Raw genomic sequence first — 14111 nt, 5'->3', positions numbered from 1 at the left:
AAGGGGAAAGGATCCTCTGAATTGGTGTCACCTCCTGTTTCTTTCCTCCGTGCATCGAGGAGGTTGAGTGGCTGCCAGCGATGCCCTCGAGGGAAGATGTTGCCAGGGGGAGGCTTGACACACACACACACACACACATACCCAAAGCTTCTCTTCCTCCTCGACAGAAGCACTCACACGCAAAGTGCTCACCGCCTCTCTGGCCCCTGACAAACTGCCTCCTTCCCACTGAACGTGTGAGCGCTTCTGGCGAGGAGGAAGAGGTGGGTTGAGCCTCCCCCTCGCAACATCTTCACCTGAGGGCAGCTGCTTCCTGTGGCCCAGGAGGTCTGCACTCTTCCCGCTGGTGCTCAGCCTCCTCGATGCGCTGAGGCAGGAGGCAGCAGCCATGACACGGGAGACTGCAGGGTTGCCCCGCCTCCCCACCTCAGCATGCTGTGGCCCACCAAAATTTTCTCACAGCCCACCGGTTGCCGACCGCTGTTCCAAAGCACCTGAAGGCAGGACAAGAAGCAAGGGATGGAAACTAATCAAGGAGAGAAGCAACCTGGAACTCAGGATAAATGTCCTGACAGTGAGAACAATTAATCAGTGGGTAAGGTCGGGGTGACTGGATGGAACAGAATGTTTACTGGCCAGATGCCCTTCCTGATAGCTACATGAAGTTCACAGCAGACTTTTTTTTTTCTTTGTTCCTGAGGAGAGAAACATCTGAGGGGTCCTTGGTGCCCTTTGAGCTTGCTTGTTTTCTTGCAAACATTTCATTACCCTAACTAGGTTAGGCTAATGAAACATTTGCTACCACTGGTGATGTTACCCAGTTAGGATAAGGAAACATTTGCAAGAAAATGAACAAGCTCAGAGAGCACCAAGGACTCCTCATTTCAACCCTGAGCTACAAATATTTTCCTTTATTGAAGAGAAACATCTGCTGCTACCTAGGATTGAACTCTCAATCTTCCAGGTGGGAGGCAAGTGTCTTCTCCACTGGGCTGCCATGCTGCTCCTCATTGCTTTAAACACAATGTTAGACAAAAAGCTTACACTGAACTGGAAACTCATCTTGAAGTCAGTGAATGGGACCCAATGCCAACAATATGCTTTCATTCATAAACCTTTGAACAAGTGGATGCCAACCCCTCTTTACATCTAACTTAGCACCATCATTCTTTTCTTTTCCTTTTTGAATCACTAAAAAGCAACTTCATCCTTGGTCTTCGTAGTACATAAACACCTGAGTCTGAGTTAAACACAAACCAGAGATGTTTGGCGTATTGTAGGAGGCTAGCAAAACCTATTTTCACATCAGCAATTAGATCATCGGTATGAATAATTCAGGACTCTGGGTCTCTCATTTCACCATAATAGCAATGCTGATATTTTATATATATTTCCCTTCCTTTCTCCTTGCCATATGTCACTGCTCATGTTACCTTGCTTGGATATTCTGCTTGCTTCCTTTGGGAGACTGCAGCTCTGAAACATTTATCAAGTTGGCTGATAATGTCTTGGTTCCCCTTTAATCAACTACAACAGCTCTAGAATAACAGTCCATTCAGAAAGATGAACACACTTAAACAATTATTCAGAATTAGAGTAAAGCAACACGCTGTTTGAAGAATGAAAGTATTTGTGAATAAAGAGAAGGGGAAATCAATCTAGGAAATTGCTTTTTTTTATATTATTGAAGATGGAATCTTGAAAGTGGCCATAGTCATTTGCAGAAAGATTTCTTTCTTTCTTTCTTTCTTTCTTTCTTTCTTTCTTTCTTTCTTTCTTTCTTTCTTTCTTTCTTTCTTTCTTTCTTTCTTTCTTTCTTTCTTTCTTTCTTTCTATCTGTATCCCACCATTTTTATATATACAAAGAACTCAAAGCAGCAAACATATCAACACACCTTCTGTCCAGTGGTGGGATTATTATTTTTTTACTACCGGTTCTGTGGGCATGCCTTGGTGGGGGTGGGGTGGCTTGGTGGGGGTGGCAGGGGAAGGATATTTTAAAATCTCCATTGCCTCCCCAGTCCAGGGGAAGGTTACTGCAAAATCTCCATTCCCTCCCCACCCCACTAACCTGCTTTCTCCTGTGCAGAGCAACAAAAGAAGACTCAGCTGATCAGCTTGGGCTCAATGGGAGGCGGAGAATAGAGGGGGGCAGATTCAGTCAGAGGTGGGATTTGCTGGTTCTCCGAACTACTCAAAATTTCCGCTACCAGTTCTCCAGAACCAGTTAGAACCTGCTGAATACCACCTCTGATTCTGTCTATTTTACCCACACCAACAACCCTGTGAGGTGAACTGGGCTGAGAGAGGGTGACTGGCCCAAAGCCAGCTGGCTTTCATAGCTAAGGAGGGACTAGAACTCATCACCTACTGGTGATTGGCCCAAAGTCACCCAACAGATTTTCATGGCTAAGGCAGGACTTGAACTCACGATCTCCCACTTTCTAGCCTGGTGCCTTAACCCCTAGACCAAGCTGGCTCTCTAGTGTTATGAACTAGATTATGAACTTCCCAAAAAATTTAGCATTACTGGAAGATATCCGACTGCCACACAACAAGGTAGACAATGACTGTGTACTGAACTTTCAAAGTTGGTCCTAACTGACCAGCTATTGTGGCCTTTCAACAAGCTTAGCTGACCCTGGAAAAGCAAAGCCGAATGAGACCTTCCAGAAAGTTCTCTCCTTCCCACTTTGATGGTCCTTCCAGAATTGTTCCAGAATTGTTCCAAGCATGCTATGCAGTCTTATTCTATTCCATTTGTACCTGTTGACAATTTCTATTCATTAGAAAAATTTCTATTTTGGAAAACAAATAAACCTACTTGATATAGGGCTATTGTCAGAATAACAGAACAATGATTAATTTATTAATTTATCACTTGTTGCTTGTTTGTACTCTGTAGATTAAGCTTGAAGCTCTCTGTTCCAGAAATTGATGTCTATCAGAAAAGATGTTCTAATTCAGAATATCCTCCCCTCTTTCACACATTAAACTTTTGATCAGATGTGGTCCGTTCCTCTCCAAGACCTTTCCCTTCCTCGTGCTCTTTCCTCCCACCCGCCTTCTATGCAATTACATTTGCTCCAAGTCATTTATTTTTAAGTGCCTGGTATTAAAAACAGCCACCACAAATTCTCTAGTTCTGCTCTGGTGAGATGCAGATTATGAACAGAATTGTTACTTGGAAAAAGCTTTTAAGAGTGTTTAAATACCTAAAAGGGTCAGGGTTGCTTTTTTGTTTTCATTTTTCAAAGTATTGTGAACCCCTTTGTCTCCTTTTAGTCAAATGAAGTCTGGTGATTCTGTGCCACTGTGAATATATGTTATTTAGTTTTCTTTCTCAGAGCCAACTTTTATCTTAAAAAATACATGCTACTGTATTTATAAACTGCAGTTTATTGTTTCATATTGTAAACCACCTGGGGAATAAAGTTATTTGATCACTTTCTGAAAAAATAGTAATCCCATTCAGTCAGGGTGAGTGAATGGAGCTGAGTATTTACTGACCAGATGCCCTTCCTGACACCTACACAGAGTTCACAGCAAATATTTTCTCTTTGCGCCCTGATAGAGGAACAACTGCCACTGCCTAGGATCGAACTCTCAACCTTCTGAGTGGGAGGCGAGCATCTTCATCTCTGGGTCACTACATTAGTCACCATCAGCCAATAGGTTACTCCAACTAATAAATATTGTGTGTGTGAAGCTGGGGTATGCCCTTTGGACAGGGGTGCAATTCAACCAGTATAACAACCGGTTCGTTGAGCGCGTGCTTCGTGTGTGCAACCCGCATTTTAAGAAACCCATTTTCAGCTGTTCATCTGCGGCCCCTATGAATAAAACAGCTGAGGCTCTAAAAACAGGAAATAAAGGACAGGAAAGAGCAGAGGAGGGCAGGCAGGCGGGCCCACAGCAAACCGGTTTGGAGGCAGCTGATCATCGGAAAAGAGGTTCACCTGAACTAGTCCGAACCGGTAGAATCCCACCCCTGCCTTTGGAGATATATCAGTTTCATTTTATCTTTTAAAAAAGGAAATACAAAATAAAAAAGGCAGTTCTGCTTATAAACTTATGCTGGACACATTTCAAAGCCATCAACCTTTCAGGGAAAAAGTATGTCTAGAAATTCACCGTCACCCAGAAAGCAGATGGGTGAAGGACCTTCAAACTTCAGAATGCTAATAAAGATTATTATTATTATTTTTTTACCATGGAACCAAGGAGCGATGGCGTTGGAGTTTCTTTCCAAGCCGGCCCGCCGTGGAATCTCTTCCTCTTTGAACCACTGAATTACGACTTCTCTGGACAAAGGCCTCTGGGGCCATTGCCATGCTTTGCTGTGTTAAATTAAAAAGAAATAGAGGTTAAGGCCATGCAGGGAGGAGCTGTATCAGAAAGAAAACCGCATTGTAGTTACCAAATAAGAGGGACTTGAAAAAAGAAGGTAGCCGAGCCATTTGTCGTTCTGTTCACAGAAGGTGACAATAATATTTCCCACCTTCTGTAAGCAAAGTGAAGGCATAATTGGGTATTAAATCTACACCCAAAGTGAGCCAGGAGTAGCAAGGTCACCTGGAGAAAGCCTTTTCAGCAATTTGAATCAGTCAATTTCGCTATTCTTCTCATCCCCGGGGCTTTTGAAACACAAGGGCTGAGTGGCACTTGGGAAGGAGGCTGTTCAAAGATGGATTCATAGTGACATAAGGACCCAATAGGTGATAGGAAAATTATAAAAAGCAACAGCATCTGGAAGGAAACCTCTTTCAAAGAGCAGTAGGTAGCATTTCTGCAACTTTATTTGTTTGTTCAATTTCTATGATTGCCCAACTCAGTCAATGATTCTGGGGCAGCTTACAGTTCATAAAATATAATACAGCTTTCTCTTTTCTCTCTCTTCTTCCCTCTGTCCTTCCTTCTTTCCTTCCCTCCTTCCTTCTTTCCTCCTTCCTTCCCTCCCTCCCTCCATCCTTCCTTCCTTCCATCCTTCTTGTCTTCCTCACTCCCTCCAGCCCTCCCTCCTTCCCCCTTCCTTCCTTCCTTCCTTCCTTCCTTCCTTCCTTCCTTTCTTCCTTCCTTCCTTCCTTCCTTCCTTCCTTCCTTCCTTCCTTCTTTCCTCCCTCCCTCCCTCCCTATTTATTTATTTAATTATTTATTTCTCCTACTGGAGAAAGAAAGTTCCTGCAAAGTTCCTACAAAGAGGTACTCCCTACTTGTTTTATAAGAGCAAATGGTGACAATTGTGAATCGTGACACTAAAACCAAATCTCAATGAAAGGGAGAGAGACCTGCTCTAACTTCCAGTAGCTCTGCATTAAAAACCTCAGCAATAGAGAAGCATTTTTTCCACTGGCTTCTTCATAATCCTAGGACTAATTAATAAAATCATAGGGTGCATGGAAGCTCAGGAGAAGCAACTGAAAAAGTTTCCTCCATCTGATGCATATTTTCCACTCTTGAAAATCAGGAGAACTGACTACATAGGAGGGGGGAAAAAACGGTAAAAATGTGTCTTAGAAAATATTGGTTTGTCTCCACCCCTTTAAAAAAAAAGCTCACAGAGCACCAAAGGAGCCTAATGTTCAACACTGAGCTACAGATAAGGTAAAGGTTCCCCTCACATATCTGTGCTAGTCGCTTCCAGCTCTATGGGGCATCGGTGCTCATCTCCGTTCCAAACCCGAAGAGCCAGCGCTGTTTGAAGACATCTCTGTGGTCATGTGGCCAGCAGGACTAAATGCTGAAGGTGCATGGAACACTGTTCCCTTCCCACCAAAGGGGTCCCTATTTTTCTACTTGCATTTTTACATGCTTTTGAACTGCTAGGTTGGCAGAAGCTGGGACAAGGAATGGGAGCTCACTCCATTATGCAGCGCTAGGGATTCGAACTGCCGAACTGCCGACCTTTCTGATCGACAAGCTCAGCGTCTTAGCCACTGAGCCACTGTGTCCCTGAGCTACAGATATTCTCCTTTACATGAAGTAGGAATGCGAAAGAGAGGTGATGAATATGAAAGGCAAGAGAAGACTTCTTGGTGAGAACTCTGTCCACTACAATTGAGGAAAACCAATGGATCAAAGACTTCGATTCTGCACTCATGGATGCAATCCACTAAGAAACGCTGATCAGAAAACCCTTGTTCTGTTTGAGAGAGAGAGAAGTCCAGCACATACTAATAGTATCATTGGGACTATCTATGTCCCCAGGCACTTGAGATGTTTCAATTTGAAAAGAAGCCATCTGGAGGGAGCTAAGAGATATTTAAAATTAAGGACAGTGTGGAGAGACTGAGTTACAGGGAAACAGTAACACTCTCTAAATCACACATCCGAGTTAATAAGTATTGAAAGAGACAAGAGAAAACTGACAGGTGAGAATGCATTGCCGCAGTTAATATTGTGGTCACCAGGAGCAAAAGCTCTTTGGATGAGATTAGGAAAATACCTTGAAGACAGCTGGTGACCTGGCTGTCGGGTGGGACAGTAGATGCACCATTCAATTCTGCAGAAAGTTAATCTGCCAACAAAAGTGAATATTGGGAGCTCAAGGTTGAACTGTGGAGTCCTTTGCATTCTCTAAGCTTGGAACAACCAAACTCAAAGAGCACCAAAGATCTCACAGAATATGTATGTATGCATGCATGCATGCATGTATGAATGAATGTATGTATGTATGTATGTATGTATGTATGTATGTGCTCATAGGGACACGGTGGCTCAGTGGCTAAGATGCTGAGCTGGTTGATCAGAAAGGTTGGCAGTTTGGTGGATCAAATCCCTTGCACTGCATAACAGAATGAGCTCCCATTACTTGTCCCAGCTTCTGCCAACCTAGCAGTTCGAAAGCACATAAAAATGCAAGTAGGAAAATAGGGACCCCTTTGGTGGGAAGGGAACAGTGTGCCTTTGAAGGCGTTTAATCATGCCGGCCACATGACCATGGAGATGTCTTCGGATGGTGCTGGCTCTTCAGCTTAGAAATGGAGATGAGCACCACCCCCTAGAGCTGGAAATGACTAGCACGTAGGTGCGAGATGAACCTTTACCTTTATGTATGTGCTCACTTGTTTGTCAAATTTATTGGCCACCCATCTTACCACAGGGTAACTTAGTGACTTACAATTTTAATTTTTAAAAAAAAAAAACATACAAACTTAGAAGATCTAAATAAAATATTGTAAGGATCCAGCCCCAATTATAAGATGTGGAGGGAGGGAGTAGGATGAGAAAGGGAGAGATGGGATCTGTTTAGAATAGAATAGAATAGAATAGAATAGAATAGAATAGAATAGAATAGAATGGAATGGAATGGAATGGAATGGAATGGAATGGAATGGAATGGAATGGAATGGAATGGAATGGAATAGAATAGAATAGAATAGAATAGAATAGAATAGAATAGAATAGAATAGAATAGAATAGAATAGAATAGAATAGAATAGAATAGAATAACTTCCAGTGTTGGGGTATTCACAACTTTTGGAGGCAAGCCATTCCACTGGTTAATCAACCAATCCCAGTCTGAAGCCCCTCCATTGGAACTCCAAGCTAACAGACAGAGTCAGGTTTTTTAACGTCTTGTGGAAGATCAGGAGAGTTGGAGCTGATCTTACTCCAGGGAGCAAATGTTCCAAAGGCCAGGAGCCATGATAGAGAAGGCTCTTTTCCTGGACTCTGTCAATCAGAATACCTTGGCTGATGGGGCCCGCAGCATGCCTCACCTGCAGGCAATTAATCTATTGAAGTTATTCTTTCCTTATGACCTTCTTGTGCAAATCTATTTCATGGGAATTTAAAAAAAACCAACAACAATCCAATAAGTTAGCAACCTTTCAAACCAAACCATTCTTCAGGTCTAGCTCAACTCAAACTCAAATCCAGGTTGGGTTTCCTGACCAGACAATGGAAGAGGGTCGACACTGCCTTCTTCTTTATACTTAAGGGTTATGTTTCAAATGCCCCATCTATCTTTTTTGCCTTTCCGTCCTAATAGGGAGCCTTTTGAAAATTCACAAAACAACCTTAAGTGTCCTTCCCTTCCATCTGAAGGCCCTTTTATCCTGTGCCATTTCTTGGCTGACATGTGCATACGCTTGCAGCAACGTGCCTATTTTGAAATAAGATCTAAACTATTGATGAAAGTAGACAGAATCAACATTTGAATCAATGCATCCAGAAGGGAAGCAGACTGGAAATAGATGGATGGGCCATCTCTTTCTTCCTCAGCTTCCTGATTCATAACACAGCAGCTTGGCTTCTTGAAGTGACCATCACAGAAGTTGATTATGGGGCCATCTCTTCTTCCTTTAAATCTCCTGTCAAAACTAACTGTGTCCTACCCATTCTTAAACACAGGTAAACTTGTGGATTCCCCCCCCCCCCCCCCACCATTGCCTTCTTTCATCTTTCTTTGGAAAAAGTTCAGAGAAGAACAACTAAGATGATTGAACATATGAAGAACGGCTGCAGAATTGGGGTCTGGCTAGTCTAAAGAAAAGAAGAATGAGAGGTGACATGATAGCAGTATTCCAATATTCCTGTATTTGAGGGGCTGCCACAAAGAAGAGGGGGTCAAATTATTCTCCAAACATCAGAGGGCAGGACAAGAACCAATAGTTGGAAACTAATCAAAGAGAGAAGCAACCTAGAACCAGAAATTTCCTGACAGTGAGGACAATTAAACAGTGAACAACTTGTCTTCAGAAATCGTGGGGCTCCATCACTGAAGGTTTTTAAGAAGAGATTGGACAGTCACTTGTCTGAAATGGTATAGGTTCTCCTGCTGGACTAGAAAACCTCCAAGGTCCCTTCCAGGTCTAGTCTAGTCTAGTCTTTATTTTCTAAATTCGATTCTATTCTACTCCATATTCTGTTCTGTTGTGTTCTGTTCTGTTCTTCACTGTCCATGCTACTGGCTGTCCAGCACCAGGCTCTCGTTGTCTATAACTCTATAAACCAACGCAATGAACATGAACTTGGGCGAACTCAGGAAACAGTCGTGGACAGCAGGACCAGGCCTGCTATGATCCATGGGGTCTCAAAGAGCCAGACATGACTTTGTAACTGAACAACAATCGAGTATCTCTCCCCACAGATCTATCCAACAATATGCAAGTAAATATGGTATTAAGTTCATCTGTCCATTGAAATTTAACAGTTGAAGTCCATTGACCCATTGACCAACTCTCCTCTTCTACTTCTGCAAGCAACCTTCCGATTAGTTCTGCAGAATCCCCAGCTTCCTGGAGTAGGTTTAGTTGGGGATCCTCTATACCTGTGAGGATCACAATCATGAAGTATGGTGATATTCCATTTTTTAACCTCTCACTCCATGCATCCATTCCTGATTTTGACTATCCAGCCTGAATCGAAACCAGTCAATAAAGAGGATCGTCCTGATTGTTCAGCTTTTGAACTCTTACTTTCTGGACGGTTCTCTTACTATTCAGCCGAAATCTCCTTTTATTGGAAAACTTCAAGATGACCTTGTTTAATATAATAGGGAAATCAGTTCTGAATCCTACTTTTCTCTATGGGAATACAAACCAACCTGATTGGTGTCGCTGCATTCAAGGATGGGATGGTGCAAGAATGGGCCAACTTGGTTTCTTGTTTGATATTCAAACCAGTTGCCTGGAACAGGTTACTTAGATCAGCCACTTTTCCTTTACGGATGGCCCGTAAGGAGTGCCTCCGATACTCATCGCGAGCTTGGCGAGCCTTGTGGCTCCTTTCTTCATCTGCCACCTTGGAACGACGTACTGCAGGCAGGTCGACAAGAAGGAAAGAAAGAAAGAATCATAAATGTCTCCCATGCTTTGCTTTTCCTTTGCATTATCTACCATAATGGTCTGTGAGAAGAACCTTGGGATGCAAAAGGAGGAGGAGGAGACGCCACAGGCCAGGCACCCATCGGATGAGAGATGTCTTGGCCTTCCGGGTGGGGAAAAAAAGGCTAACACACCTTCACATAATGGAGAAGAAGCTGAGGTGGAGAATGGCAATGAGGAAGTAAGTCTGGATTTCTGGAGCTTTTCTGAAAAAGGTGAAGTCACATGTCACATTCCCGAGCAGACCAGACCAAAAAATAAGAACAGAATGGATCAGCTAATTCAACTAAGGTTACATTAAAAGAATTTTACCAGCCTGAAAGTATAAACCTCTCACCATCTCTTTTTGTAGCTTGATAAGTTAGAGGAGGATCCTTTCGGAGTGTCTTTCTCTATGTGTTGTGCATCTTTGGGTTCTCCTCCCCCTTATCTGACTGTTCTATAGGCAGAATCTCTCCCCCCCCCCATCTTCCAAGGTCATTCTCACATACTATTACGCCATGACATTACCCACTTGTGCTCTGGAAGGTAGATGCTCAAGAGTAAACCCTTAGGATCCAGAAGGCAGCTGAGGAAGAACAACCTCAAGTGGAGCCTGCTTAAAAGACACTGAGTTTGTCCACTTCACTCTTTAGACCACGTTAGAACGGGACCATTTTTAAAGTTATGGAGATCTTCAGACCCGCAGAAAAGACAAGAGGTATCTCAGCCCACAGAAAGGGAAGTGTCTCTAATGAGTTCTCTGGAAAAAGGGAAGTGTCTCTAATGAGTTCTCTGGAAATTAAAGGCAAGGAGGGATAGAACTGTTTTAAAACTTGTATGATGTTGTTACTATAAGCTTACAATAAAGGTAGTGTTGGTACTTGTTACTTTGGTTTCTTGCCTAGACTATTTCAAAGGGTTCACATCTACATATGATATGACATCTACACAAGAAAACCACTTTGGTCTAGTGGTTAGGGCACCAGGCTAGAAAGCAGGAGTCTGTGAATTCAAGTTCCACCATAACCATGAAAGCCAGCTGGGTGACTTTGGATTAATCACCAAAAGATTGTGAGTTCTAGTTCTGTTTTAGGAATGAAAGCCAACCGGGTGACCCTGAGCCATGCATTCCCCCTCAGCCCAACCCACCTCACAATGTTGTTGTTGTTGTGGGGGAAATAGGAGGAGGAAAGTGTGTTGGATATGTTGGCCGCCTTGAGTAGGATGCAAACAAATCAATAAATATGCAGAAACTCATTTGGTAGTAGTGATAACTGTCCTTGCCCAGGCTTGGTAGCTTAGTAGAGTTGGAAAATCAGAAGCATCTTGGATGCTGGGAACAAACGGGTGATATATGATCACCAATAAAATTGCAATAATATGACTCAAAACTTCATTTTTATTTTTCTGTACACTGAGCTACCATATTAAGATTTGTCCAGGAAGTAATGTTTCCCCAAAGTAAGATCAAACTCAGAAAGCCACTGAGTCAGGCATTAGATAAAGATGGAGCTGAGGCCACTCCAAATGGAGCTAAAGAGTCAGTCTCAAGGGACAAAGGCCAACGATTTTGAATTTGTTCAAAAATAGCTAATTTCGAGCTCTATTGCAAAGACCTCCCCACAGAGTTGATGGTTTGTAATCTAGGATTGTAAAGGGAAGTTAATCGATGAGAGCACCAATTGCAAAATAAAGTAAAAATGCTTTACAGAATCTCTTTCTCTTCCTTCCTCCCTTCTTTCCTTTCTTCTTCCTTCCTTCCTTTCTCTTTCTTTCTTTCTTTCTTTGAACTATATCTTTTCTTTTATAAACTCAGATCTCTTCTTTCAGGATGGATCACCTTTATTCCAGATCTTTCTGCAAGCAGTGTGGATGATGCCCACACCCTAATATCTGATGAGGAATTGTGAGTTCAAATGTTTTTCTTGGCAGAAGAACTATTACTCATCATATGTCTATGGAGATTCTCCTTCATCCAGGTCATGGTTGTCCCAAAGGTGTTTTTTCAAGAGGCAACTGGACTTTCTGGTTTTTTCTTGGAGATGTTTCACTTCTCATCTAAGAAGAGACTTTATCATGTTTCATTTCTCATCAAGAGAGCTGAAGAAACTTCTTGGATGAAAAGTGAAATGTCTTCAAAGAAATACCAGAAAGTCCAGTTGCCTCTTGAAAAATGGACCTTTGAGACACTCATCCTAAACTTCTCCAAATTTCCAGAAAATAAGAATTAAATAAACTCTTTCTCCTTCATTTTTGGCTCTTCATGTCCAAAATGAAGCACTGCATTTAAAAAGCGCATAAACATTTTATTGCTCTAATTCTGTTTAACAGCAAATTTTATGAACTGTATTGATGTGATATCCAACTGCAATTTTTAAAATAAAGACATCAATGAATTCCTGCTCTTGGGGCTGAATTTGAGAAAAATGGCATCATTTGGGATAGATTAGAAGATGTTCATATGTTATGGTTCCATTTACTGTTTTGAAGAGCTGCAAGTCACAGGGAAACATATCATAAAGAGGTCCTTTAAAATGCATTTCCTTTTTTTATCATTTCCTCCAGCTGCTTGCTTGTTAATAGTCCTTGGTCTGTAGCTAATTGGGGATGAGTTGCACTTGCAACTAATAATTTGGATTCAAACTGTATTTTGCTGCAAATATTGCATCATATGATTGTCTTCAGCCATAAAACAAAACCTGACTCTTGAGAAAATATGAGGTTGCCAATGAAAACTTAAGCAGATCATGGCTAAAATTGATTATGCCCAAAACAATTGTGTCTGCATTGATGAGCATTCACATTGATAGCTCCATCTTTCATCTGAGAGCTCAAAGCAACTTACTTGGGTGTCTTCTCTAATTCTTCTTTGGCCTGCTTTGAGAAGTGGATTGGATGGAGAAGAACTGACTGGATCAAAAGTACCCAATGAGTTCCATTCAGATATGAGTCTCGTAAGCAGATTAAAAAACCCTCTTCTTCTCCTTTCCTTCGCTTTCTTCTCCTTCTCCCCTCCCTCTCTCTCTTCCCCTCCCTCTCCCCCTCCCGCTCTCATACATACACTTTCATGTGAACATTTCCAGTGAGCACAAAGGAGATTCCAGATGAAGAAGGAATGTTTCCAGCTGCAGCGCATTTCTGTACTCCATAGAAATGTTGGAGATTCAACAGTGACACTGTTCATTGATCTCATGGGAAGCAAAGACACATAGCTAGGAAGTAGAATAGGAGTAAGGAGTAACCAGAGTTATCAAAAGTCAGTCTAATCCTGTGTAGCTGCAGGAGAAGAAATGGCAGAACCTGGGATGGAGTGAAAAGGAGAAACAGCTTAGAAACAACTATGTAGCCACACATGAACTCCAAGTCCAATCCTCCTGGAATGTTATTCACTCTTATCTAACTCTAACCAGATGCTGACTGTTAGGAATTTTCTTGAATTTTCAAGAATTTTCAAGATGAGTAGGATTCCCAACCTCCTAATTTCTCACAAAACCTTATGAGGTAATCTGGCTTGAGAGACATAGTCTTTCAGTCCAGCACCTGAATTAATACACCATAGTATCTATTTAAGGACTGACTGTAATGAAGAGGTGAGCTGGCTTTAATTTTACACACACACACACACAGAGAGAGAGAGAGAGAGAGAGAGAGAGAGAGAGAGAGAGAGAGAGACTATTTTGCCCTTCCATGTTCAGAACACATTGCCTAAATGCAAACCTCGGCCTTTTGTGATCCCAGCATCAGTATCACCTCACTGATAAGTAAGGTGGAATTAAAAGTATCAGCAGCATTGAGGAGATGCATCCTTAGCTATGGAAGCTCACTAGAAAACTTTGAGCTAATTATCTTAAACAGAATAAGAGAGATGGAAGGGACCCTGGAGATCTTTTAGTCCAATCTCCTGCTCAAGCATTACTCACTCCATCCCAGACAAATGGCTGTCCAATCTCTTCTTTGAAAACCTCCAGTGATGGACCATCCACAACTTCTGAAGGTAAGCCCTTCCACTGATTAATTGTTCTCACTGTCAAGGAAATTTCCTTGGTTGGTTTTCCATCCATTTTCTACTTGCCCCACATGAGAGAAGGAGAGGACACTAAGCATGTGACTTTGAACTCCTGGGGAAAAAAAGGTTGTCGCAGCAGAAAGAACTTTTGAAAACAAGAATATAAGGATGATGAGAATTTTATTTCTGTTTGTCTGCATAATTGTTTAGAAGAAACAAATTGGTTGTGGTGGAACAGCAGTAGAGATATTTATGAAGTTATAAACAGTCCAGGGAGAAAAGTAAACCTTTTC

General features: G+C 42.1%; 1 protein-coding gene across 2 annotated transcripts in view; it reads right to left on the bottom strand.

Moving 5' to 3' along the window:
* Positions 1 to 14111, bottom strand: part of SH2D4B (SH2 domain containing 4B) — a 70325-nt gene that overhangs the window by 16669 nt on the left and 39545 nt on the right. For both annotated transcript variants that reach the window (XM_087963954.1, XM_087963955.1), the window contains 2 exons: positions 9551 to 9761; positions 4213 to 4340 (listed from right to left, as the gene is read on the bottom strand). In XM_087963954.1, the coding sequence (XP_087820080.1) occupies positions 4213 to 4340; positions 9551 to 9761 (339 nt within the window). The remainder of the gene's footprint in view (positions 1 to 4212; positions 4341 to 9550; positions 9762 to 14111) is intronic.

Source organism: Notechis scutatus, chromosome 4 (genome assembly GCF_049901735.1).
Source record: "Notechis scutatus isolate UNSWTSFEM ecotype Mainland chromosome 4, rNotScu1.2, whole genome shotgun sequence".
In the NCBI taxonomy this organism is placed as follows: domain Eukaryota; kingdom Metazoa; phylum Chordata; class Lepidosauria; order Squamata; family Elapidae; genus Notechis; species Notechis scutatus.
The sequence above is the reverse complement of the archived record's forward strand: the minus strand, read 5'-3'. Positions and strand labels throughout refer to the sequence as shown.